A 26,506-nucleotide genomic window follows, 5' to 3' on the forward strand; every position below is an offset into this window, starting at 1 on the left:
CAAATACAACTATACATTCTTTGTCCCCTACAACTATACATTGTTTGTCCCTTGACAAAATATAGCAAATCATTTACACTTTTCCTTAAATCATTAAGTATCAAAAACCGGAGGGATCTCTCATTCTTCTTATAACAGCTTTTTTTGGAGGTATAATTCACATACTGTAGAACTTATAGTGTACAATTCAGTACATGAATTTAGTAGGTTCACAGAGTTGTGCAACCATCACACCACCCAATTTTAGAACATTTTCATCATCTCAAAAGAAAGCCATTAGTCACTCCTGATTTCCCCTCACCAGCCCCTGGCAACCACTAATCTACTTCCTGTGAGCCCATGGCAACCACTAATCTACTTCCTGTCTCCCCACTGCCTATTCTGGATGTTTCAGATCAATGCAATCATACACTCCGTGACCTTGAGACCTTTTGTATCTGACTTTTTTCACTCAGCCTAATGTTTTCCAGGTTCATCCTTGTATCGAACTTCATTTTTATTTTTAAAGCTGAATATGTTACACTGTATAGATAGACCACATTTGTTTATCCCATCATCAGCTGATGGACATTTGGGTTCCTTCCACTTTTTGGCTGGTATGAATAATTGTGCTCTGGACATTCACGAACAAGGTTTGTGTGGACGTAGGCTTTCTGAGCTCTTGGGTACAGATCTAAGGGTGTGATTGCTGGGTCATATGGTAAAGTTTTTAAACATTTTGAGGAACTGCCGAACTGTTTCCTTTAGTGGTCACACCAGTTCACTATCTCCCCAGTGTATTTGAGGGTTCCAATTTCTCCACATCCTCACCAACACTTATTATTTTCTTATTTTTCTTTTTAAAATTGTAGTCATCCTGGTGGGTATGAAGTAGTATGTCATTGTGGTTTTGATTTGCATTACACTCATGACTAATGAGGGCTTCCCTGGTGGCTCAGAGGTTAAAGTGTCTGCCTGCAATGCAGGAGACCTGGGTTTGATCCCTGGGTCGGGAAGATCCCCTGGAGAAGGAAATGGCAACCCACTCCAGTATTCTTGCCTGGAGAATCCCATGGACAGAGGAGCCTGGTGGGCTACAGTCCACAGGGTGGCAAAGAGTCAGACACGACTGAGCAATTTCACTTTCACTTTCTTTCATGACTAATGACGTTGAACATCTTTTCACAGGCTGACGAGCATTCTTCTCTGGGGAAATATCTGTTCAGTGTCTATTCAGTTCCTTTCTGTTTTGTTTGTTTGCTTTTGGCTGTGTTGGGTATTTGTTGCCTCGAGACCTTTTTCTCTAGTTGCAGCAAGCTGAGGCTACTCTCTGGTGTGGTTTGCTGGCTTCTCATTGCAGTGGCTTCTCTTGTTGCAGAGCATGGGCTCTAGGGCATGTGGGCTCAGAAGTTGCAGTTCCTAGGCTCCAGAGCACAGGCTTAATAGTTGTGGTGTAGGGGCTTAGTTGCTCCATAGTATGTGGAATCTTCCCACTAGCAGGCAGATCCTTTACCACTGAGCCACCACAGAAGCCCTCATTGGCATTGAACCCACTTTTATTTTTATTTAAAACTTTATATAGACTTTATTTTAAAAACCTTTATATAAAAACTTTTATTTTTATTTATATATTTGTTTAAAATTTATTTAAAATTTTAACTTTTATCATTATTTTTTGTGGCACCACCATGCAGTTTGCAGGATCTTAGTGCCCTGACCAGGGATTGAGCCTGTGCCCTCAGCAGTGAAAGCTTGGAGTTCTAACCACTGGACCAGCAGGAAGTCTCACTCCACTCTTTTTTACAGCTGCATAGTACCTCTTTTCAAATATAACCTATTTAACCAAGACCCTATAGGTGTACACTACTACTTTAAGATTTTTGCTCTTGCAAATGATGTTGCACTAAATTATCTTGAACACATCATTTTGTGCATTGCAAGTTTAAAATACCCAGAAGTAGATGTGTGCCAAGTTAAAGAGTATTGCACTTGTGATTTTAATAGGTAATGTCAAATTTCTGTCCTTATTTGTTGTTTAGTTGCTAAGTCATGTCAGACTCTTTGCAACTGCATGGACTATTGCTCGCAAGGCTCCTCTGTCCATGGGATTCCCCAGGCAAGAATACTGGAGTTCAAAATTAGGAAAGGAGTACATCAAGGCTGTATATTGTCACCCTGATTATTTAACTTATATGCAGAGTACATCATGCAAAATGCCAGGCTGAATGAATGACAAGCTGGAATCAAGATTGCCAGGAGAAATATCAACAACCTCAGATATGCAGATGATAACACTCTAATGGCAGAAAGCAAAGAGGAACTAAAGAGTCTCTTGATGAGGGTGAAAGAGGAGAGTGATAAAGCTGACTTAAAACTCATCATTCAAAAAACTAAGATCATGGCATCCAGTCCCATCACTTCATGGCAAATAGATGGGGGGAAATTGGAAACAGTGACGAATTTTATTTTCCTGGGCTCCAAAATCACTGTGGATGGTGACTGCAGCCACAAAATTAAAAGATGCTTGCTCCTTGGAAGAAAAGCTATGACAAACCTAGACAGCATATTGAAAAGGAGAGTCATCACTTTGCCAACAAAGGTCCGTATGTATAGTCAAAGCTATGGTTTTTCCAGTAGTCGTGTATGGATGTGAGAGTTGGACCATAAAGAAGGCTGAGCGCTGAAGAACTGATGCTTTGGAACTGTGGTGCTGGAGAAGACTCTTGAGGGTCCCCTGGACATCAAGGAGATTAAACCAGTGAATCCTTAAGGAAATCAACCCCATTTATTCATCGGAAGGACTGATGCTGAAGCTGAACTCCAATGCTTTGGCCACCTGATGCAAAGAGCCAGCTTATTGGAAAAGACCCTGATACTGGAAAAGTGAAAGTGAAGTTGCTCAGTCGTGTCTGACTCTTTGCGACCCCATGGACTGTAGCCCACCAGGCTCCTCTGTCCATGGGATTCTCCAGGCAAGAATACTGGAGTGGGTTGCCATTTTCTTCTCCAGGGGATCTTCCTGACCCAGGGATCGAACCCAGGTCTCCACATTGCGGGCAGACGCTTTAACCTCAGAGCCACCAGGGAAGCTCTTGATACTGGAAAAGACTGAGGGCAAAAGGAGAAGGGGCCAGTCCTGGAGTCTGTTCTCTATGGAAGGGCTATAGTCTCTGTGTCAGGCCTTAGGGTGACCTCCAAAAGGGCTGACACCACATGCCACACCTCCCAGGACTGCTGCTGCTCCTGTCCCCACAGCAGGCCACTGCTGACCCCTGCTTCTGCAGGAGACCTACACACACTCACAGGAAGGTCTGGCTCAGTATCTTGTGGGGGTCACTGCTCCTTTGCCTGGGTCCTGGCACGCATATGGTTTTGTTTGTGCCCTCCACTATGTCTACCTTCGCCTTCGTCACTGTCCCTGTTCACGGCTGAGAAGGGGGCTCAGTAGGGGAGGGATGTGATAACCTAAGAGCACACAGTGTGGGTGGGTGGGGGTGCCGCCTCTGCCTCTGGGACTCCCTGTGCCTGGCTCCACTCTCCCCACTGACTAAGGCCAACAGCCCTGAGTCACCCAGTGAGCAGCCGGCCGGCGCAGCCCACACCCGGATCTGCAGAGGCTATGGAACCTGCTCTGGGGCCCACTTGTCAGCCTGAAGCCCCTCCCCCTTTCCCTTCCCCCAGCAGACATGCATTTATCTTGTTAGACAGAACTTTGTCACATGGCCAGCCCCCTGCAGGGGTCTGAGAAATCAAATGCTTAGTTAGGCACATGGCTGCCCATACAATCAGGATTTGTTAGAAATGCAGAACAGACAGTGAACAGGTAGAAGGGCCAGAGCCACATCTTCTGGTCTAGAGGACAGGTGTGTGATGACCTAGTCCCCAAAACCAAGACAGGACCTTCTCAGAGACCCTGGAGACTGGAGGGCTGAGTTCCCTCAGTCAAGGTCCACAGCCTCCCCATGACAGACCAGCCTTCTCTCTCTTAGCCCTGGAAGGTCACCACTCCTTCCCAAAGGTGGCAGGGACCAAGAGTCCCCTTGGCCCAGAGCCCATACCACAGGTGACAAGCAGTGCAGCAGGGGTGGGTGTGAGGGAGGTGCTGGCCAGCAGCTTGGACTGCCCCTTGACTTCCTTCAGGACTGCCAAGCCCTCCAGTCCACACAGTCACACTGTGACACACACACTAGTACAGTCACAGCACGGCGCTCACATGCCCTTGTAGTCCATTTAGGTTCCCAGAACACGGACACATGCCCACCCAGGATGCACAGAATTCAGGGGCACCACTGTGCACACAAGTTGACTGTTAACCCTACTGCAGTCCGTCTCTTCTCCCCTCCCCTGAGCTTCTGTCCAGCGCCCAGTGCTCTGTAGATGTCTCCAGGGGATGCCCCACAAGGCTCCCGGGCCTGTGACCACTGCCACATTCACCAGTGCCCTGGCCGGGCCCCCATCTCACCCACATGCTGACTGACCACTTCCACACCTGCCCCAAAGCCAGAGTCTCAGTCACTCACTACATCGCCAAGCACATGCTCCGTGAAGGGCAGTCTCCCGGGGTGGGGGATGGTGGGCAGGGGAAGGGGTTGACCATGAACACGACATGTACAAATCTCTGCACTTGAAGAACTCAGATTTAGCCTGGAAGAGGACAACAAAGTCACTGAACTACAGTGTCTCGGGTGACAGGCCCCAGGCATGGACCCAAGAAGGGCTGATGGGGGAGGAGGTGGTGATTTTCCATGGAGTGATCAAGAAAAGCCAGCCAAGATGGTGACCTTGGAGCAAGGACTTGAAGGGGTGAGCGGGAAGGAGCCCCATGTGGACGGAGCAGCAGGAACAGCATTCTGGGCAGATGGAACAACAGACAGAGCTCAGAGGCAGGGTGTGCCTGGCCTGTGTGAGAATCAGCCAGGGGGTGGTGATCGGGACGACTGCTTGCTGCCTGGTCCCAGCTGCTGTCACTTCTCACCAGGACCCTTACTGTCATCACTGAGTCACTGTCCTCTTAGCCTCCTCTCCCTGCTGTGACTTCCTCCCTGCCCAGCAGCCAGAGTGACCTTTCAGCAAACACAGATGAGGCTTCAACAAACACAGTATGGGTGTCCCCATCTTGTGGGATCAAGTCCGCCCCAGGCCCGTGAGGCCCTGCTGGTGGAGAATGGAGGACAGATGGAGGAAGTGGCCTTTGTGATGGGACTGGCTGCCTGGAGGCCAAGTGCAGGGTGTGGTGGCAGCCCCAGCTGTGGTTCCTGTGAAGTCATCCCCTTTATGCATCTGCCTGATTTCCTCTCTCAGATCTGCTGGAAAAGCCCCGAGGAAACCACTAATGGGTATGTGCAGCCCGGGGTGGTTGGGGTGTGGGTTTTTGGGGAGCGGGTGGTGGGAATGCTCCCAGGAGGAAGGGACTGGCCTGGGTGAGCTGCTCAGCAGCAGTGTGGCCCTGCCCCTCCTCTGGCACCTGTGGGTGGGGCTGCAGACAAACACAGGAGGCCCCACTGTGCTTGAATTTGGAGGTCCCACCTGCGTCCTGTGTTTTCCTTTGCTGAACCTGGCAGCCCTGCAGGGACCACATGCGCCTCCACATGGCCTCCCGGCTACCCTGGCCCCAGGTCTCGGCCCCATGTGGGGACCAGAGACGCCTGGTGAAAACCCAGTGGCTTCACATCTCTCCTGGGCTCCCCCCAGTACTTGGAGGCCTTGATGACCTGCGTCGTGTGCACTGTCAACCCACCTCCAACCCCCATGGCATGCTGGGGAAGTACTCTCTGAAAAAATAAAGTCAATAAAATGTAAAGAATGGAAAGTCCTAATTTTAGCACTTGCCAGTTTCTGTGGCTGATCTCAAGCCAGCAGCACATCGCTGGAGGCTGAGCTGCACACGGTTACCTGTGAGTCAGCGCAGGCTGTGCAAGCCGGTGCCCGTCAGCTTCTCTGATCCTCGAGCACATTCCTCCCCAGGGCCTTCACACCGACTGTGCTCTCGCTGTGGCGTGGGAGCTCCTGCCCCACACCTGCACAGGACTTGCCTCTTCCCTGCTTTCAGGACGTTGTGCATCATCCACAGTAACCCTCCCCTCACTCTCAAGCCCTCTTCTCTGCTTTTTTCCCTCAGAGCAGCTTCCACAGTGCTGGATTATCAAGTAAGTTTACATGTTTGCCTCCCTACTAGAAAGTCACTCCATGAGGGCAAGGGCCATGCCTGTCTTGTTTTCCACTTAACTCCAAGCACCTAGCCCAGTGCCTGGCACACAGTAGGAGCTCAATAAACACCTGTTGAGTGAGCGATAACTCTCAGCTCAGTAAGCTTGGCTCCCATGACCTTGATGTTTATTTTGTGCATTGGTTGGAGCCACTCAATACACCCCACCCCCACAGGAGCCAGTTGGACACACAAACTTCAGCCCCACTCCACTCCCACTCTGCCTGTGCAGCCTTGGTGAGGCTCTCTCCATCTCTGAGGCTCCTGGATTTGTCTCCTGTGAGGGAGGATTAACTAATAACTTCCACCTCCTGACCTACTGTGGGCACCACATGGCTGAATGGATGGGAAAGCACTTTGCAACTTATAGCCGCTAAAATTTAGGAGCTCCCATCCCCCCACTATTTCTCAGAAGGAAAGACATTTTGTAGTTATTAGAAACATCCTGATGCTGCTGCTGCTAAGTCACTTCAGTCATGTCCGACTCTGTGCGACCCCATAGACTGCAGCCCACCAGGCTCCCCCATCCCTGGGATTCTCTAGGCAAGAACACTGGAGTGGGTTGCCATTTCCTTCTCCAATGCATGAAAGTGAAAAGTGAAAGGGAAGTTGCTCAGTCGTGTCCAACTCTTAGCGACCCCATGGACTGCAGCCTACCAGGCTCCTCTGTCCATGGGATTTTTCCAGGCAAGAATACTGGAGTGGGTCGCCAGTGCCTCCTCCATAGAAACATTCTAGAACTGTCGAAAGTGCTCACAATCAGCTACACATGATGTAAAAGCATAAATCATTCAGTAACAGCTTTTTAAAAAAAAATCTAGTAGAAAACTTGACTTTTCATTATTTTCATCAAGTAGAAAACTGAGGAAGTGACCTTAACGAAGCAATCTCCACTTACAGCAAGTCTTCTTGACCACCATGTGGAGATGCTTACCTGGCTCTGTCTTGTCTGGCAAACTTCTTAAAAAAAAAAAAAAAAAATCTTTCTGTTGTCCCTTCCCCATTCTTGAGGACTTCAATACATTTCAAAATGATGCCAGGACCTCCCTGGTGGTCCAGTGGCTAAGACACCAAGCTCCCAATGCAGGGGGCTTGGGTTCCATCCCTGGTCGGGGAACTAGATCCCACATGCCACAACTAAAGAGCCTGCATGCCACCACGAAGATCGAAGACCCCAGGTGCCCACAACTAAGACCCCATGCAGCTAAATAAATATATATTTTTTAATGTCATTCTAAATTCTCCCAGCTCTCAGCTGTCTCTTCCTAGGGAGCCTCTCCCACTGTCCCCTGGGCCCCATCCCTCTCCACTCAACCTCCTGTCTCTCTTCTGGGTACCTGGAAGGAGTGATGTCCCAAAGGAAGGAACCATCTGTCCAGGACCATGCAGAGTGGCTGGCACATGACACCCCCTCCCATGAGCCAGTCAGGCCACACCTCTGCCACCTCAAGACCCAGATGAGGGATTAGATAACAATGCCAAATGAGCTTTCTCTGCCCTACCTAACATCATCTAAAAATTCACCCAATGTGACAAAATTAGGAGAGTTCAAGGAAACAGAGATTTCCCAGCTGTGAACCCCAATGTCTACTACCAGGGCTGGTTTCTGCTGGTAGGCGTGGCTTCCGGCCATTGGCAGGCACCCGTGAGGACAGGCTTGGTGTGTTTTGATCAACTAGACCTCTGATCAGGTTGGTTGGGGTCTGTGTCATGTGAGTTATTCAACATTTTAAACACCACACCTTCTTCAACAACCACTTGGGACCGAGCATGCCTCATTATCCCCTGGATTATTTCCACACCTGAACTCATGTTTCTGGCAGCTGCATCTTTCAGCACAGCAGGAAAACAAAAGCTAGACACGGAGACATGCTTGTTGAGACAGACAGCAGCAGCATGTGGTTCTCCGAGGAGAGGAGAATGCGTGACTCAACACTCATTCTAACTATGACTTCCCTCCTATCTCACCTGAGTTCAAGCTCCCAGGTTCTCTTGCAGCTAGAAGAGGCCCTGAACCCCAGTTCTAGCTACTGGGCTGTGCAGGATGCCCTGTCCTATGCCAAGCCCTGCTGGGGATGCCCAGCCTCTCCCCCTGCTCTGCGTAGAACATGGCCCTGTACCTGGAGCTGAACTGGCAGTCTTGTCATGAGGACAAAAGCCACATGTTAAGCAGGTCAGGAGAACCAGGTCCCTGGTGGCATGGCTGAGCTGGTGTCAGCTCTAGGCTGTCTTAATTTTGACACAAGTGAGCCTTATGTATTTAAACCCTACTTGGGTTTTCCACACATGCAGCCTAACCGCCATGCCATGCACCCAACATGTGAACTCCTGGCAAGCTTCACTTCTCTGCCTGGCTTTGGCTGATGTTGAGTTTATGTCCCATGGATTGAAAATGAATGGTTTTTAAAGACCTGCAGTGTTTTCCAGAGTTTAGCCAGCAATTCAACTTGCTGTCTCCAAGCAAGGTGGATACCAACTGCATCACCGCCTTCACTATGGGGACCATTGATTCCCTGTGCTGAGCCCCGCGAGGTCAGGATCTTACCATCCCCGATTTCCGAGAAACTGAGACTCATGAGAAGTTGAGGCATAAACCCAAGGTCATACAGCCAGGGAGCGGCAGAGCTCAGATTGGAACCCAGCTCCCCCTGCTGGTTAAGCCCTGGAAGCAGCGGCCCTGGCATTTCCCCCTTGAACTTGAGGATGAAGGAAGCATGCCCCTCCTGGGGCTGATCTGGAGAGGCCAAGGACCCCCCGGTTCTTCAAGTGACTCGGCAGGAAAAGGACAGTCCAGGCCAGGCCCTCATTTTCCTAGTGAGACACTGAGGCCTGGAGAGGGGCAATGACCTGCTGGGACCAGACTGCAAGCTGGGGACAGGCTGGAGACGAGACATCTAACTTGGGCTGTGCCCTGACACAGACCTACTGATTCAGCTGTGCTGCTGGAGGCTGGGGTCCCTGAGTCCCCTGACTCTGAACCGCCCTCTGGATAGAACCTAAGGGTTCGGCCCTGGTCTTCAGCGTTCTAAGGTCCCTCCTGGGGGTCCCTATTCTCTGCCCACTTGTTGACTTACTCATGAGTTCACTCAACAAGTGGGTGCTTGGGCAGTTGAGTGTGGTCCAGGAGCCCGATCAGGCCATAGCCTCTCCTTGGTGGAGAAGGCCCCTGCCCAATCAAGGCTTGTCTGGAGGACAGGACAGTTGTCTAGAGCTTGACGCTCAAAAGGAAGGTCAGATGGAAAGGGTGGAAGGAACAGCATGTACAGAGACCTGCAATGCACTGAATTGGTGGTATATGTGTGCAGGCACCCAGTACTGCGAGGTTGAGAGGAGGGGGAGATGGGCAGCAGCAGGGGGTGCTGAGGGACCCAACAGGCCAGGGGACCTGGGCTTTGTCCCTGGTGACACACAGCTGCAGGCCTGGCCTGTGGCCCATCCCACAGGGAGCTGACACACACGCTCTGCCAGAAAGCTGAGAGTTGGGCTGGGAAGGAAGGTCTATGAGGGTTGTCACAGGAATGACCTTGGGGACCGGGGGCCCAGAGACCCTGATTCAAATTGCTGCAAGGCTCCCCGAGATCCTGGGAAGGCCCCTCCATGTAAAAAAGGAGCAGCAGTGTTCTCATGGAGTCAAGTGTCGTGGGTGCTGCAGAGTTTGTGGGGCCTAGGGAGGGGAGAGGAGGAGGTCTGTGGGTGCTGATGTCACTGCTGGCCTCTGCCTCTCACCTGAGATGGCAGGTCTAGGGGTCCCCAGCCCCCCGCCCCAGCAGGGGCCAAGGTCTGTGAGTAGGATGCTTGCCTGAGGCCGTGCACGCTGGGGCAGGCCCTGCCTGGCGCTTCCTTTTCCCCAGACCAGTTCCCCTTTGTCCAGGACGTGGGCCTTAGGATGGTGGTAGGGAGGGGATGCTGGAGAGGTTAAATGTCCTGGGCTGATGGGGGTGGTGTGGGGGTGAGGGAAGGCCAGACCCAGCAGAAACAGTCTGATTTACAGATGAGGCGGCTGCTGCTGCTGTTTGGTGAGGAGCTGCAGGCAGGAAGGGGGCTCCTGCCGGGAGGACCCAACCCCTCAAGGGCCAAGAGTCCAGGTTCTCCTGACTCGTAGCCCAGACATGGGTTCAAATAACAGGAAAGCTGTACAAGATAGAGACGTGCCAGGCACTGGGCAGGGTGCCTGCCCGAGGGTGAACCAAGCTAACAGGCCCAGGCGGCCAGGAGCCCAGCACGTTAGTTAGGAGTGTGCTCCTTGTCTGGAAAGAAATGCAAGCAGAGCTGTACACACAAGTATAATGAGCTTCTGGGCAGGAGAGATGCAGGGAATCTGCCAGGGCAGACTATGATCAAGGGATCAGGGGACGCAGAGAGGAGATCAACATCAACTAGAGACAGAGAGCAGATGCTGAGGCCCCGGGACCCAGAACTCAGCTGAGATGTCTCGTCCTTGAGGCAGGGCCCAGACCGGCAGATGCCCACAACAGGAAGGGCCTAGCCAAGTGGCCTTGGCAGGCCAGCATCTTTCTGGTACCACAGAGAGGGGGCCCTCATCTCCTGAGAGTGGGTGCTCACAGGTGCCGAATGCTTTGGCAGGCGGTTGCCGGAGCCAGGGAGGGTGGTGGAGAGGGGCTCGGGGATGGGGGGCCTGAAGTGGGTTCCCAGATGCTTCACTTCCACTCTCCACAGCTGGCCTCAGTCCCCCTTCAGCGTGACCCTGAGCCGAGACGGACTGGCACTGGAAAGTTGTGAGAGCCAGTCCAGTGTGGAGGAACTGCTCCTGTCCCCAGGAGGGTCCAGGACCTTTGGGTCTGGTGGCCTGGCCCTGGCCTGGCTGGCAAACCCACCATTTCTCAGTGCTACGCAGCCTGTCCCTCCAGCCACCGGGCCCAAACCTTTGTTCACGTTGTGGCTGTGTTGGGCCCAGGGGTTTGAGCCTGACTTCAGGAGGGACAGGAGCAGAAGTCCAGCGTGGAAGCATCGGGGGAGATGCTGGGCTGGGCTGGGCAATCGGCCAGGGTGGAGCTGGGGTGCCACAGAGCAGAAGTCCCCAGTCTCTGACCCTGAGAACAGCCCACCTCTGACTGCTGCTGGCTGGCACGCAGATACGGGCATCAGGCATTGGTGCCCGCTACGCCGGGGCCAGCTTCCAGCCCCACCCAGCCCTCAGGGTGACACTGGGCACTCTCCCAGCCCCCTCCCTTCGGCCACAGTGTGTCCCCAGTCTCAGTGGGCCTGGCCCTGAGGGGACTATGAGAGTACAACGGAGGAAGAAGCTACACTGAGAGGGGCTAGGGGTCCAGAGAGAGGACAGGGAGGACTGGAAGTCCAGGAGGAGTGGAAAGTTTTGAGGCCAGGTTGGTGCCAACCTGCTGAGGGTTGGCTCCCCTCCCTGTGCAGACCCCTACATCCTGCCCCGAAAACTGCACAGCATCCTGCCTAGGCTACTGCACACCAGCACCTGCAAAGACCCCCTCCTCCTCCCTCTGACTGTCCTGATCTGAAGACCCGCCTGCCCAAGGGCTCCTGATGCACCAGACCCCATAACAGCCCACCCCACCTCACAGTGAGGACTCCAGTCGGGCCCCACCAGCCCCGCAGTTCCTCCTAAAGCCACTAGGCCTGGTCATCTCCTACCTTCCAGGGGACTACTGATCTGCACCCCTAATGGACACCCCAGAGATTCCTCCCCGCCCCCAGGAGCCTCCCTGTCCAGGTTCTGTGCAAATGTGGGGCAGCCTTGGACACAGCCAGGTTTGCAACTCTAGGGAGCCCATGATTATTTGATAACAGCAAGCATTTTGTTGAAAACTGATTTGTGTAACACCAAGCCTCAAAAGCCACTGGAAAGTGTTAGACGAGAGTGGTATCATCTGTGGAGAAGCATCTTAACTGGAAAGGGATGGGGGGGTGTGTGTGGGGGACATGGCCAAGGCCTCAGGGAGGCAGACTCTCACCCGAGCCCCTGGCCCACCCATCAGGCTCCCCAGCCTCAGCCTCTCTTATCAGATGTGTGAACACGGGCTGTCCCGTCCCCTGTCAAGTATCTTTGCTTACCTGGCGGGGGGTGGGGGTGGGGGGACGGTCAGTGGGCCTGGGCTGGCTGTGACCTCTCCTTCCCTTTCCCGCACAGATGTCTCCTGGGACAACCCCTGGTCTGCTACCGAGCCAGCAGCTGGCTGCTGCAGGGTGTGATGACCTGGGCACCCTACTGAGGGCACGGCCTCCCTGATGTCTACACACCTGTCCATCCCTTCATTCTCTGGATCCCAGATAAGGTTTCTAACGCCACCTTTGATACCTTGGTCAAGAAACGCCCTTGGCGCTGGCCCAAGCCCAGGAAGGGAAGCAGCAGCAAGGGTCCCAAGCTGATGGAGTCCTCACTCAGCTCTGTATCTACAGCTCTTACTGAGTCCCAGTCATCTTGCATCTGAATCTGCTTCCTCTTTTGCACAACGCCTGTTGTTCAGTCGTTCAGTCGTGTCCAGCTCTTTGTGACCCCATGGACTGCAGCAGGCCAGGCCTCCCTGTGCATCACCACCATTTCCTGTCCACCAAACTCATGTCCATTGAGTCAGTGATGCCATCTAACCATCTCATCCTGTGTCGTCCCCTTCTTCCCCCGCCTTCAGTCTTTCTCAGCATCAGGGTCTTTTCCAATGAGTCAGTTCTTCACATCAGGTGGTCAAAGTATCAGAGTTTCAGCTTCAGCATCATTCCTTCCAATGAATATTCAGGACTAATTTCCTTTAGGATGGACTAGTTGGATCTCTTTGTTGTCCAAGGGACTCTCAAGAGTCTTCTCCAACACTACAGTTTGAAAGCATCAATTCTTTAGCACTCAGCCTTCTTTATGGTCCAACTCTCACATCCTCCATACATGACTACTGGAAAAACCATAGCTTTGATATTGCGCAACGGAGATGTATTCACACTCCAGTACTCTTGCCTGGAAAATTCAATGGACGGAGGAGCCTGGTAGGCAGCAGTCCATGGGGTCGCTAAGAGTCGGATACGACTGAGCGACTTCACTTTCACTTTTCACTTTCATGCGTTGGAGAAGGAAATGGCAACCCACTCCAGTGTTCTTGCCTGGAGAATCCCAGGGACGGGGGAGCCTAGTGGGCTGCAGTCTATGGGGTCGCACAGAGTCGGACACGACTGAAGCGACTTAGCAGCAGCAGACGTATTCAATTATCCATCCACTCCACAAGCTGCCACCAGTGCTCAGGCAACCGGGACACGGGGCTGGCACAGCCCTGGTGTTCGTGGTGTAGGGCTTGGGGGAGAGGCGGCACTGGCTGGAGCTGTCACAGTAATCAATGTGCAAAAGCGAACAGTGGTGAGCGCTGAGAGCAGGCGGGCAGCCGAGCCCGGTGGGCTCGCCCCTCCCCACCGGCAAGGTGCTGGGGCGGCCCCTCAGAGGTCCGTTTTCCCGCGTCACGCAGAGACCTGCTGTCTTGGGCTTAAGGACCTTCCAGGTCCCTTCTCGGTTTGTCTAATAAACTTTTGGGAGGCGAGGGTCTCAAAGGCACGAGGGAGAATCTGTCGACCCGAGGCAGGGAGCTGCTGGCCCCACGGGGACTCTCGGAAGCGCGGCCGGACCCCGCCCCTCAGCAGCCTCGGGCTCCAGTCACACACTCCAGCCGGCAGCGCGGTGGTCAGAACGGACACACATTCCCGGGCGATGGCCTGGGTCCTACACCACCAGCTACACTCGCGTGGGGTTCCTCGCGCCGACCGCCCAGCAGACTGACCGGACGGCTGAGCCCCGCCTCCCACCGCAACGGGCCGCTCCGACTGCGCCTGCGCGCCGCCGCCTTGTGCGCGCTTTTCCGAAGCTCCCGCTTCCCTGAAACTTGTCCCTTGCGCCACGCCGTCGTCTCCAGGGCAACCCGGCGCCTCCTAGAAACCGCGCGGCCCGGCTATGGCGGCCGCGGCCCCCAGCGTGTTCCTGCTCATGGTCAACGGGCAGGTGGAGAGCGCCCAGGTGAGCGGCCGTGAGTTCTCCAGGGTCGAACCTCGGGGGAGGGAGCCAGCGTGACAGGCTTGGCGAGAGGTCGCGCGGACCCTCCGCCACGAAGTGCGGTGGGGAAACAGGCCTGGAGGGTTGAGCAGGCCGAGGCCACAGTTGGCCGAGCCCGCGTGAAGATTCGGGCAGGGGCCTCCATCCACCCAGCGACCCTCAGCTCCTCCGGCGCGGGTTGGTCTGACACAGCGATGGTGGCAGCTCTCCTGACCTGGAGGGTGTGTCTGTCCGACGGAAGGGGACAGTGCTTTCCAGTCCCCTGCATGTCCTAAGAACCGTTTGTTACTACTGTAAGACATGATATATGCCAGTCTTCATGCCCAGCCCCGCTCAGCCAGTCTTCACAACCACCCTTTGAAGTAGGTATTACTTGCACCCCCATTTTACAGATGGGAAGTTGCCCAAAGGAAGTGGCAAAACGAATTTCAAACTTGGACTGATGTCAAAGCTTTGCTGGACTTGCCTTTCCAGGCTGTTTTTAAAATATTATGATTATATTGTGAGTACTAACCAAGGTGGTCTAGGTAAAGCCCCGTGGGGTCTCTTAGTGGGCATCTCCCGCCTTCCTGTTTCATCAGGGTCGCTGCCCCACGCTCCCACCCTGTCCACCTCCTCCTTGGCCTGGTGCCTAAGGCCAGCTTCCCCTCTTCTGCTTTATCCCAGCAGGGGCCTCAGCTGGGCTGGGTCACATGTGCCTGTGTTCTCAGCAGCCCCTCATCCCCACTCTTCCCCTTCTCTGCTTGGGCCGCTCTGCAGGCCCTCAGCTCCCACCAAGCCCTGTATCCTGGGAGCACCTGTCTTCTAGACCTTTCACTTCGGCATCATTCCTTAGACCCTCCTGTGCCCACCCTGTGCCAGGTGCTAGGGACACAGAAGGCCCACATACCTGTCCCTTGTTCACAGTCTAATGGAGTTGAGAAAAATAAACATGGTCAGTGCTGTGATGGAGCACCAGGGGCTGTGGAAGCTGGGATGTGGCTCCAACAACCTGGAAGTCATGGCAGGCTCCCCGAAGTGTCAGTTTTGAAGGGTGACCAGCACTCCTCCAGGTGAAGGAATGAGAAGGGCATGTCATACAGATGTCAGAGCCTGAGCAAAAGCCTGGGGGCAGCAGTGGCCCTGGACTATCCCACATCTTGAGACCAGACCCTCCAATGAACTCCATATCCACGCACCCTGCTCTCTCAGCCCCTGCCCGCCAGGTGCCTCATGTTCAGAGTTGCTGGTGGCTGTACCTGCCTGGCTAACAGGTGGTCACAGCATGAGTCCCTGTGAGCAGAAGCTGTGTGTGCTTATTTCCAGTTTCCTGAGTACGACGACCTCTACTGCAAGTACTGTTTCGTGTATGGCCAGGACTGGGCCCCCACAGCGGTAAGCTGGACCCTACAGCCTCCCAGACTCACAGCTTTTGTGACTGGAGGGGTTTCTGAAGGCGCCATTGCACCCTTTCCCCTCCCAGTTCAGAACCAGTTAAGAGTTCACGGGTGGCACACACGTGAGTTTGTTCCCAGTGAGGCCGGGGCAGAGAATGCAGAGATCCCTGATCCACCCTTAAGGCTATGGTCGCTCCTGGGCCCTGCCCTGCAGCAAACAAAGCCAGACCAGCTCAGCTTTGCTGGGGCCACTTGCCTGAGAGGGAGACAGACTCGGGGCAGTAAACGCTCCAGGCTGTTGGCTAGTAGCGGTGCTGAGGGGAAAGTGAAGGCAGGAAGGGGAGGGATGAGAGGCCAGAAAAGGCCTCCTTAAGACAGTAACTGAGCGTAGAGCTGAAGGAAGCAGGGGGATGGGCCAAGTAGAAGGCTGTAGAATAAACTAGCTAGGCAGAACGACAAGGGAGAGGGCAACAGCCTGCTGGACCGTCCCCTCCTCTGAAGGAGGTGCAGGTGGAGCTTGGGCACCAGGAGAGGGGAGGGGCCTCAAGGTTTCAGGCCCTAATGGATAGAAACCCTCAAAGACCTGGGAGCCGCTCTGTCATGTCTTAGGTCCCTCTGTTCGGCAGAAGATGGTGATGAAAACAGCTCTCAGCTGTCACCTCTGGGGTGGGGTGGGAGGACATGGCAGCCTGGAGCTGGGACGCTGGCCGTCACTGTCATTGTCCTCGCAGGGGCTGGAGGAAGGCATCTCACAGATCACCTCCAAGAGCCAAGATGCGAGGCGGGCGCTGGTATGGAACTTCCCCATCGACGTCACCTTTAAGAGCACCAACCCCTACGGCTGTGAGTCTGCAGGCTTCGTCCTGCTCATCCCTGGGGCCCTCTACCAGCCTTGTCAGGTGCTCTCAGACACCTGGCTGTTTTCCCTTCCTTCCCACTTATTTGTGTGCACTTGACCTTTCCGAGGTTCTGACGAAGTCGGTGAAGCCCAGCCTGAAACCTTGAGCAGCGACTGCCTGCGAAGGGCAGAGCCTGGTGACTGGGGCTCAGCAGTCTGGCCTCTCAACGGCTCTCCCCCATCCGTCACCGCTGTGCTTCCGCCAGTCCCGAGCCCCCTGCTCCTCCTCCAAGACCCTGCCCTGAGCCAGGGGTAGGCCCTTCTCTCTGCCATGGGCACCCAGCCCTCGTCCTACCTCTGGCCTCCCAAAGTTCTCCTTGCTAGTGTCTGCAGGGTTTGTTGTCCACTGTATCTGGTCGTCTGTGATCACTCTCACTTAATGAGTGCTGCTGCTGCTGCTGTTGCTAAGTCGCTTCAGTCGTGTCCGACTCTGTGCGACCCCATAGACGGCGGCAGCCCACCAGGCTCCCCCGTCCCTGGGATTCTCCAGGCAAGAACACTGGAGTGGGTTGCCATTTGCTTCTCTAATGCATGAAAGTGAAAAGTGAAAGTGAAGTCACTCGTGAGTGCTAGCTGTGTGCAAAGCCTGGCTCGCTCCACAGAGCTGTGCGTGCTCTCCAAACGTGGACTTGGCTGAGCTGTGAGATACTATCTTAAAGGTAGGCTTCTCTCCACCTCTTCTCCTGTTTAGGAAACCAAGACTCAAAACAGTGGCATCATTTGCCTTCAGCTTCACCTTGAGTAGCTGAGCACGGATCTGATTTCACAGTCCAGGCCTTCACACTGCGTGCAGCCGGCGCCCAGGCTTAGAGGGTCTGGGGTTGCAGGTCTAGAGCAGAGGCTGCCCAGTGACCCTCCTGGGCAGGACGGCCATCCTGCTGTCCATGAATAAGAAACTCTCATTGGCTCCCTGGAAGACAGCACTAGGTAACATACCAGACTCCTGCTGCCGAGGACAGGTGAATAGAGTACTTAAAAGCAAAACCAGAAAACAACTACATGAAGGCATCAGACAGGCAGCAGAGCATGGAACTTTATTTAGCTGCTGAGCTCCAGGAGCAAAGCAGGGCTCCAGAGAGGCCCCGCCCCCGCTCCCCCCAGGAGCATTTGCCGATTCTGGCAGAGATGATGGAGATGCCCGTTGAGACTTTTGCCAGCCAGATACTAAGCTGTAATTATACAGCACAGTGAGGAGGGCACCGGGACAGACAGATCCATACGGAGCCCCAGGCAGAACTGAATCTATGCAGACAGCCGGTTCATGACAAGGGGCAGCGCAGGAGTGGAAAGGGGACTTGAGAGTGGTCTGAGTGACCAATAAACAGGACAAGGCCTCAGGTTTATTTTAGGAAGAACAGTTACAATTAAGGAAAATGCAAATTAAAGCTAAAGTGAGGGGCTTCCCTGGTGGCTCAGTAGTAGAGACTCCACCTGCCAGTGCAGGAGACACAGGTTCGATCCCTAGTCCAGGAAGATCCCACGTGCTGCACCACAACTACTGAGCCCAAAACCACAACTTCTAAAGCCCTAGAGCCTGTGCTCCGCAATAAGAGAAGCCACCACAGTGAAGACCCGCACATCACAACAAAGAATAGCCCTTGCTCACCGCAACTACAGAAAAGCTAACACGGTGATGAAGACTCAGCACAGTCAAAATTAAATACAATCATATAAGAAAAAAGTGAGTGGCCACAATGCAGGCACCAGAACAGCCCAATCAGGAAGCTTGAGGATGGCAAGTTGTCATGAAGGGTGCCAAGCGCTGGCTCAGGGAACAAGGCTGGAGTGGGTGCTGCGCCCCCGGGAAGCAGCTGGGGGGACATGTGCTGAGCCCCTGCTTGACTGTGCACCCCACAGACATGCTAGATGGGACCAAGTTGAGCAGACCCTGTAGGTGACATGGTTTGGTTGCATCCCGTGAACACTGAGTCTAAGAAGCTGAAAGAAATCTATGCACTGTTCCATTCCCATGGTACAAAGTTCAGAACACAGGCAGAACCAAAGGACCAGGCTGGGAACACTTGCTTTGGTGGTGAAACCTTAGGAAAAGCAGTGACAATCTCTGAACGGCCCTCCCCGCCCCAGGAACACTTCATGTGGGTTGGCCACGAGCCAGCTCCTGCCTCCACCGGAGGGGCCCAGAGTGGAAGGACTTCTCTTCTGGGCCTCCAGGGGGCAGGACTGCCCACCGGGAACACTGGGAACTGTTAGGATTCCAGTTAGGATTCCAGAGGAAGGGCGTACAGGCCTCTGCTTCCCCTCTGTCCTCCTGGACCGGACCGGACACCACCCCTCCCAGGACCCACCCCGCTGGCCTGAGTCTGACACCCCTTCAAAAAAGGTCCCAGGACCGGACCCCACCCGATCACACCTGGATGCCTGCCGACTTCCTGGGTCTGTGGACAGTGGAATCACAGCATCCCAGGCAGGGCATCGGCCGGTACTGGACAGCTGCCAGGCTCTGCCCCCCTCTTCCCGCCTCCTGAATCCTGGGTGGCAGAAGCCCCTGGTGTGGGGTGGGAGGTCCCCACATTCACCCCGTACTCTGTCAGCCCCATACCTGGGGGCTTCAAGGACCACGGCCCTGCTCTCTGCCCTGCTCTTCCCAGGATTCCCCACGGGCTGACCCCTGCCTTGTCGTTCGAAGGGCCGCAGATTGTGCTCAGCGTGTACGGGCCGGACGTGTTCGGAAATGACGTGGTCCGAGGATACGGGGCGGTGCACGTGCCCCTCTCACCTGGCCGGTAGGTCCTCCTCCATGCTCCCTGGGCTGCTGGCCACGCAGCTTTGGGAGGTGGGCACCCTCTGCCAGGCTCCTATCCAGAGGAACCCCCCTGGAGGTGGGGAGTAGATGGGGCCTTGCAGGGGTGGGGGCGCAGCCCCATCTGGGAGGAGGCAGGGGTGGGCAGTGTCCTGGGCTTCGAGAGGCCCCAGGGGTTGGAGTTGAGACATTCATTCCTTCTTTCCTTCCCGAGAGCCCGCATGGCTGCTGCCTTTGTGCGCGGTTCTGCTGGCCTGAGGACGACGTGTCAGACACATGTGAGCTCAGGGCCCTGCCCTCGGCAGCCCCCATTAGTGGGCAGGGTGGAGAGTTGAGGCTCTGTCTCATCAAGCCCCATGACAGATGTAGACACAGTGCAGACAGGACGTCTGGGCACAGGGGGACCAGGCGGGCCCTAAGGAGTAGGACTAGGTCAGAGGGGGCGGAGGGAGGCGGCACAGCAGGCAGCCGAGAGGTGTTGGGACAGGACCTGCTCGCTGATCACAGCGGGTGGGACCCTGGGGGCTGCCATGGGCTTCCTGGAGGAAAGGTATCCGGGCAGCACAGGGGGACATTAGGGGAAAGGCAAGACCCTGTGAGGGTGCAGCTGAGCCGGGGTTGGTGTCTGTAACCCTCACATCCTCTGGCCCTTGAAAACAGGCAGGGCTCTCGGGAACTTGGCCCTGGAGGCGGCCTCGGCTTTAACCTCTGGGCACTCCAGCTTGTCCCTCACTGGAGGCTCAGAAAGTTCCAGCACTTTCCCTTGATTCAGCACAGCTGTGAAAACATTTGTTTCAGGCACAAAAAGACCATCCCCATGTTTGTCCCAGAATCTACATCTAAACTGCAAAAGTTTACCAGGTGAGTAGACGCCTATCCCCCGTCCCCAGGGCGCCCATCCTGGCCTCAGTGGTGGGAAGGAAGGCTGTCACATTCCCCCACCCCTCCTTGTCATGCTGAACACCTCTGCATGAGGGGCCTCTGCCAGGAGGTGACATCTGAGCAGGGCTTAGAGCCAAGGGTGGGGCCATTGTGGCAGAGCCCAGAGAAGATTGCAGGCACAGGGAGTAGGTAATGGACTTGGCAGCACAGCCAGCGGGGGCTGGACACAGGGCCTGGGTGAGACCAGCCGAGGCCTCTGGCCCCTTCCCTCATCTGAACAGGAGCTGGAGGGTGGCTGGGCCTGGCTGGCTGTTGGGGGTAGGGATGGAGAACAGTCAGCTCAGCTGCTGGGTGGGCGGGCAGGATGAGGGGAACGTGGCTGGAGCCCTGCTGGCTGGAGGAAGCTTCCTGAGCTCTGAGGCCTGGGGAGCATGGCTGGGTGCTTGCTGCCCCTGGGAGCTCCTCCGGAAGCCACTGTGATTGGGCCAGTGTCGGCTGGAGGTGACATCACCACCCACGGGGCAGCTGTGGGGTGTCAAGGGCCTTGTGGGTCCACACATCCTGGCCACGTCCACACTGCTCGGGGGAGAACTGTGGGCCCCCGTGTGCTGTCTCCCTGAGGAAGGGGCTTCTGGCTAGGGAAGACCTCACTGCTGACCAGGTGGTAGCAGGGGTGTCTCCTGCTCTTCTTGCTGGGGGGGTCGGGGGGTGGGCAGGGGGCGCTCTTGCCCCAGCTGGACTGTGTGAGCTTGGATGATGGAACCCAGGGCAGCAGCTGAATCGACAAGACCACCGCAGTCCAGGGCCCTTGGAGGCCACTGAGAAGCTGGCCAAGCAGCCCCTCCAAACACCCCCTCTCTGGGTGCTCTGCTCCCAAGCACCCTTCCTCAGCCTGCTGCCTACCCACTCCCCTGCGACTGCTTCCTGTGACCACTGTGACCAGTTACCACAGATGTGGTGGCTTAAAACCAAAGACGTTAAGTTCTCTCAACAGGACCTGGTATCTCTGGGGCCATCACTCCGCCCCTCCAATCTGATGCTCAAGGGTTTCCCCAAGATGCCACCACATGGGCGACTCAGGCATGTCTCTGCCCCAAGGAGCCGCTGGTGCTCCTACAGCAGCATCTGTCCTTGGCACATGCCAGCCCTGGGGGCTGCTTCCCCAGCTTGGTCCTCAGCGCAGCCTGGCAGGCAGGTACAGGTGGAGCCCTGCTCCTCTGACGGGGAAACTGAGGCGCAGTCAGTGAGGCTCCTCCCGACCTGCCATGGCCACATCGCTTGGTGCCTGTGTGGGTGTAAAGGACCCAGGCCAGTGCCACCTCCCTGCCGTTGGGAGCGAGGTGGCAGGACACTGCCCAGGCGGGGGGCACAGACATCTTGGCCAGAGCCCCGTCAGGTTGGGCCTGTGATCACATCCCCGGGACACTGGAGAACACTAGGGCCCAGAGTCGGGAAGTGACTAGTCTACGGTCCCGCTCTACTAGGACAACAGAGAGCCCTGATCTTGTCCCTCTGCCCACCCCCAAGGATGGCTGCTGGACTCCGGGTGGGGCCCCCTGGGTTCAGGCCGTGCACCCTCCCAGCCCTAGCCCTCCCTCTGCTTTTGCCCACAATGACCGTACCCATGGACGGTGTCCAGCTGAGGAGGAGGGTGGTGTGGGGAGGCTCTTCCCCGGGAAAGGGCTGAAGGGAGAGCCCATGCCGTGTCTGCAGGACCCCCAAGCTCCTTGCTCACCCGCTCCCCTGTCTTCCCAGCTGGTTCATGGGACGGCGACCCGAGTACACAGACCCCAAAGTGGTGGCTCAGGGGGAAGGCCGGGAAGGTAAAGGTTCACCCCTCACCCTGGGCAGGGTGGGCATGGAAGGGACCAGGTGGGCCCCCAGGAGTCAGATGGGTGGAGCAGGGTCCAGCTCAGAAGGGTTGCCACTTCCATCGCCCTGTCCCCAGGGCAGCCCCTTCTCCCAGGGAGGAATGTGGGCTGGGCAGTGTTGCCCCCACTTTCCAGGAGGGAACACGGAAGCTGTTGATTCCCAAAGCAGCCTGGATCTGTCTCTGACCCAGCTTGGCTGACTCTGTCCTTCTGTCCCCAGTGACCCGTGTCCGCTCCCAGGGCTTCGTCACTCTCCTCTTCAACGTGGTGACCAAGGACATGAGGAAGCTGGGCTATGACACCGGGCCTCCGGACACACAGGGCGTCTCGGGGCCCAGCCCACCCCAGGGCCTCCCCCGGTGAAGGCAACAGCCCTCTGCCCAGCAATCGTATAATAAAGTGTAACCTTTTCACAGAGCCTGGGCTAGGGCTGCACCGACTTTTGCAGCACATCCCCTGGGAGCAGGGCCCTCACCTCAGAGGGCACCGCCCATGGCCGCTGCACAGAACAGCCACCAGCACGCGCGCTTGGACTCAACACTGATCTCAACGGCTCACAGCTGTGTGCCCCTCACACCTCGACACATTCGGCCCTAAAACCTGCCTGCTTGGTGCCTGGCACATGTCAAACTGACCATGCTCCATGGCTCCAGTTCCATGGATGCCTGCCACCCTTGGACAGGGGACGGGCTGAGAGCCTCCCCAGGTGGGTGGTATTGCAGGGGGAGAACCCACTTGCCCTCGGCCAACGCCAGGCCACCTGACCACCCGCTGGCAGCTTCAGGGGAGCCCTCTGAGCAGGTCACAGGGCTCGCCCAGTGTTCTCTCCTTGGCAGGATTTGAAGGGAGCCCCCGGCTCGTGTTCCCCCAGTTCCTCTGGAAACCAGAAGTTTATGCTACTCAGGGCCACTCCCCCTGCCCCAACTCATTGTGCTCCCTGGAATAGGCAGCAGGACGCTGGCCTTTTCTGCATGAGGAGTCCTCTCCTGCTCTGGCCTCTGCTCCGCAGGCGCATCCCCCGTGGCCCCATCCCAGCTTCCAGAACACCCCTGGTCATCAGACCAGCCTACGGCCACCGGACTCCAGCCACCCTTGACGCATCCCCATCCACCTGGATGGTTCCTCCCTGACATGGCCTCTCTCTCAGCTCCTCCCTTGTCATGACCTTGACTGTACAGGAGCTCCCCAGTCCACTCCTTCCCTGATGCTCAGGCTCACACAGGCACCGGGACCAGCTCAGTGGCCAAGCTGGGTCCAGGTGGGAACTGGCTCCTGAGCCGGCCCCTCACAGTGTTTCAGGATTGATGAGGGTGGAGGCAGGGGAAGGACACAACCAGAAACCGCATCATGATACAAATGATAAATTATATTTATACAGTAAATAAGTATCAATACTCAATACGAGTTCAAAACCAGCCACCTGCCCCTGGACTGAGAATGGCTGGGTTACACCCCCACCATGGCACCTGGGCAGGAGGGCGCTTGATGGCACACATCCCACACTCTGGCAGTGCCAGTGGCTTCATGATCAGTGCAACGGGCAATGGGAAGAGGTGCCTGGGGATGGGTCTGATCGAGGGCGGGAGCTGAGGCTGCCTGGGCCTCGGAGGCCTGTGTCACGTCAGGAAGGGCTCCTAACTGATGAGGAGCGGCCCCAGCACCCAGTAGTGTGGTCCTACCACCTGTGCAGGCGTCAGCCCATCCCTCCCTGGGGGAACATCTTGCCCCAAGCCCGCTCTCCCCTGGGCCGCTGGGAGAGGAGAGCCGGTCCGGCCTTCCTGATGACTCAGGAGTCCACAGTCCAGCCCAAGTCTCTGGGCTGGAGGTGGCCTCCGAAAGGAGGAGCAGAGTGAGCTCTCCAGGCTGCTCTGTCAGCCTCCCGTGCCCAGCACTGCAAGCAGAGGGACCTGGTGTTAACTGCCCTTGGTGCCGGAGGCAAGACGTCCACTGTGGAAATGGAGACTGACTTGCCCACTAGGCTAGCTGTCCAGACATGGGACTCGGGGCCAATGTCCCTGCTCTGGGGAGGAGTGAGTCTCTTCTGATCTTTGTGACTTAATACTTCTTTAAATTGTGGTGGGTGGGACAAAGGAAGCAGGGGAGAGGGAGGTAAGATTAGTGCATGTTTGTTAATATCTTTTCTGTATAAGAGTGATTTTTGATCCTCTCCAAAGAAAGAGATGGTTATTTCTACATCACAACATGTGTCTGGAGGGCAGGTGAGTGTGTGGGAGCCAGGCTTGGGCCGCAGCCCGTCAGCCTAGGGCTGTCCCAGGAGCCACAGCAGAGCCCCACTGCCCCCCGACAAGCCGCCAGCACTGTCCCCACCTCTGCCCTGAGGGTGGAGCTAAGGGGGAGGTCACAGAGACAGGGTTCCATCCCATGTTTCCACTGTAAACGCGAGTCCTGTTAACTGTGCATGCCTTCAGTCACAGAAGTTAGCTGATAAAACCTGGTGAGTAACATTCATATGTTAGATTTTGTCTTTAACTTTCATGTTGGTACATCAGTAAGAAAAATAGCCTCTCTCTTAGATCTAGCCAAAAAGGCTGAAAGTCAGTTTGGTAATTTACCAAAAAAGGGAGTTAAAGGAAAAGGCAACTAGAGGCTACAATTTTTTGTTACTATTGTAGGTTTTTCTTTTTTTTTTTTAATATCTTTTATGTGTAATCAAATTCCCATATTTTTCCTATAAAGAATTTGCTTTAGTTTTTCCATAAGGCATTTTTTTGTCTCTTCGTATTTAAATTTTCTTACAGAGTTAAAACCATAAATAAGAGAATTTAAACCACTAACATGACACTGCCAATATCTTAATTCAGCCAGACCTGGTAAATTCTATCAAAACTAGACAGTTAAATAAGAACCACGTTATAAAAATATTAGCCAAAAAAAGACTATTTGATAATTCTGCAAACTCAAATATGAAACTGTACTAAACAAAATCTGTGCAAACGCATACAAGCACGGAGCACGTGGCAGGGCTACGCTCGGGTTAGTTTAAAGCTTCTCTAGTGGATTTAATTCAAGAGTTGTTCCACGGTGGTGGCGTTCACTTTGAACTCACGCACGAGTCAAAGAAAAGTAAAACACGCACAACTGCGTCCCCAAAAGGTCAGTGTCTGAGGGTGCCGGCACTCCATCCGGTCCATGCCTGGGGCTGCCCGGGGTGTCCCTGGGGCTAGGGGTGGGGGCCAGGTCCCCGGCGAGAGTGTCCCAGAGACCCTGGGCTGAGGCTGGACTGGCACTTCACATGGCCGCCGCCTCGGCCAAGCCCCCGAGAGCTGGCAGATCCCCACAGAGGCAATGGGGTGGCCAGGCTGGGCCCGGGGACCCACATGCTGTGTGATGCCTCTTGTCTGCTGCCACCACTCACCCCTCAGACTGAGGCCCGGGATCACAGAGACACCCTCTGCTCAGGAAGCTGGACAGGACGCCCTGACACCCATCCCCCTGCTCTCCGACCCCTTCCACAAGCGACAGTCCCTGCTCGGCGTCCTCGGCATGGATGCTCTGCACGGGTCCCGGCCGGGCACTAGAGGAGGAACGGGTTGGTTGTGCCGGTGGCCTGAGCTGCCGACTGGGGTACACCCAGGCTGCCCACTATGTTCATTGCAGCAGGGCCCAGAGGTGGCAGGGAGGAGCTGCTGGCCCCCAGGCCTGGGTGGGAGGCCGCGGAGGTCATGGAGGCCACAGCCACAGGCTCCACACCTGGGCTAGGACCAAAGGACGCACTGCCCCCTAGCACTGGGCTCCCCCGCAGCTGGTTCAGCGTCAGCGGCTGCGGCTGGTTAACCTGGAAGGGGTTGACAGGGGCCGAGGCTGTGGCAGCACCTGGGGAGAGAGTGGGAGAGGCAGTGGCTGTGGGCAGAGCAGCAGCGTCCCTGGGCCCCGGGGCTGGACTACAATGCCAGGGAGGCCACCCAGGCAGCCCCGCCTCTGGGCGCGATGTCCAGAGGAGGAAACTCAGGCTGTGAGGAGCCAAGTGATGGGCCAGGCTGACAGGGGCCAGCGCCTACTCCAGGCTGGCACCCTGGGCACCGTCAGCAGCAGCCACAGGTGCAGGGAGAGAGGGGAGCCATGGGGGAGGCGGGACGAGCAGCGCAGCCTGAAAGCAGTCCCCACATGCTGTACCGGGGGACCCTGACCTCATGAAATCTCTGAGAAGTCCTGCGATCAAGGAGAGACGCAGACCCCTATCCCTTCAGGAGCTCATGGCTGGGGCTTCTGCACTTTTGCTCGAGGCTCTGAGAGCTTGGCCCTGCCAAGTCCTCAGGCCAAATGCCCTGAACGTAACCCGTTCCTGTCCTTGTAGAGCCCAAGGAAAACTCGGGGAAGGGCGGGGGCTTCCTTAAGGAAGAGGGTTGCCTGGACTGGGGCTGAAGGGTAGATCTGACCCTCCCACCCAGGGAGAAGCAGGACAGCCAGGCCGGTGGGACAGAGCATGTGGCAGGGATGGTGAGCAGCTCACGCAGCTGAGGGTGTGAGCACACTGGGACTCGGGACTGGGGCGGGACATG

At 55.8% G+C, this 26,506-nt stretch overlaps 2 protein-coding genes and 1 long non-coding RNA gene across 14 annotated transcripts in view; 2 read left to right on the forward strand and 1 right to left on the reverse strand.

The window, feature by feature from the left end:
* The first annotated feature begins 3,037 nt into the window (after positions 1 to 3,037).
* On the forward strand, positions 3,038 to 5,795 carry LOC113877058. Its single transcript, XR_003506679.1, has 2 exons — positions 3,038 to 5,315; positions 5,541 to 5,795. It is a non-coding gene; the product is annotated as an uncharacterized LOC113877058 (long non-coding RNA).
* An 8,259-nt stretch (positions 5,796 to 14,054) lies between these two features.
* B9D1 (B9 domain containing 1) lies at positions 14,055 to 22,403 on the forward strand. Its single transcript, XM_027519702.1, has 7 exons — positions 14,055 to 14,162; positions 15,504 to 15,572; positions 16,306 to 16,417; positions 19,120 to 19,216; positions 20,032 to 20,094; positions 21,871 to 21,938; positions 22,207 to 22,403. The coding sequence occupies exons 1-7, from the start codon at positions 14,100 to 14,102 to the stop codon at positions 22,347 to 22,349; spliced, it is 615 nt and encodes a 204-aa protein (XP_027375503.1). The 5' UTR covers positions 14,055 to 14,099; the 3' UTR covers positions 22,350 to 22,403.
* A 928-nt stretch (positions 22,404 to 23,331) lies between these two features.
* Positions 23,332 to 26,506, reverse strand: part of EPN2 (epsin 2) — a 52,692-nt gene continuing 49,517 nt past the window's right edge. For all 12 annotated transcript variants that reach the window (XM_027519697.1, XM_027519696.1, XM_027519694.1 and 9 more), the window contains one exon: positions 23,332 to 25,820. In XM_027519697.1, the coding sequence (XP_027375498.1) occupies positions 25,522 to 25,820 (299 nt within the window). In that variant the 3' untranslated portion in view covers positions 23,332 to 25,521. The remainder of the gene's footprint in view (positions 25,821 to 26,506) is intronic.

This window comes from Bos indicus x Bos taurus, chromosome 19 (genome assembly GCF_003369695.1).
Source record: "Bos indicus x Bos taurus breed Angus x Brahman F1 hybrid chromosome 19, Bos_hybrid_MaternalHap_v2.0, whole genome shotgun sequence".
Classification (NCBI taxonomy): Eukaryota; Metazoa; Chordata; class Mammalia; order Artiodactyla; family Bovidae; genus Bos; species Bos indicus x Bos taurus.

Excerpts from the sequence above, each read along its gene's own strand:
- B9D1 (XM_027519702.1), top strand. The coding sequence starts at position 14,100 with ATGGCGGCCGCGGCCCCCAGCGTGTTCCTGCTCATGGTCAACGGGCAG. Across the intron at positions 15,573-16,305 it reads AGGACTGGGCCCCCACAGCG|GGGCTGGAGGAAGGCATCTC; the intron begins GTAAGCTGGACC and ends TTGTCCTCGCAG. Across the intron at positions 20,095-21,870 it reads AAACTGCAAAAGTTTACCAG|CTGGTTCATGGGACGGCGAC; the intron begins GTGAGTAGACGC and ends CTGTCTTCCCAG.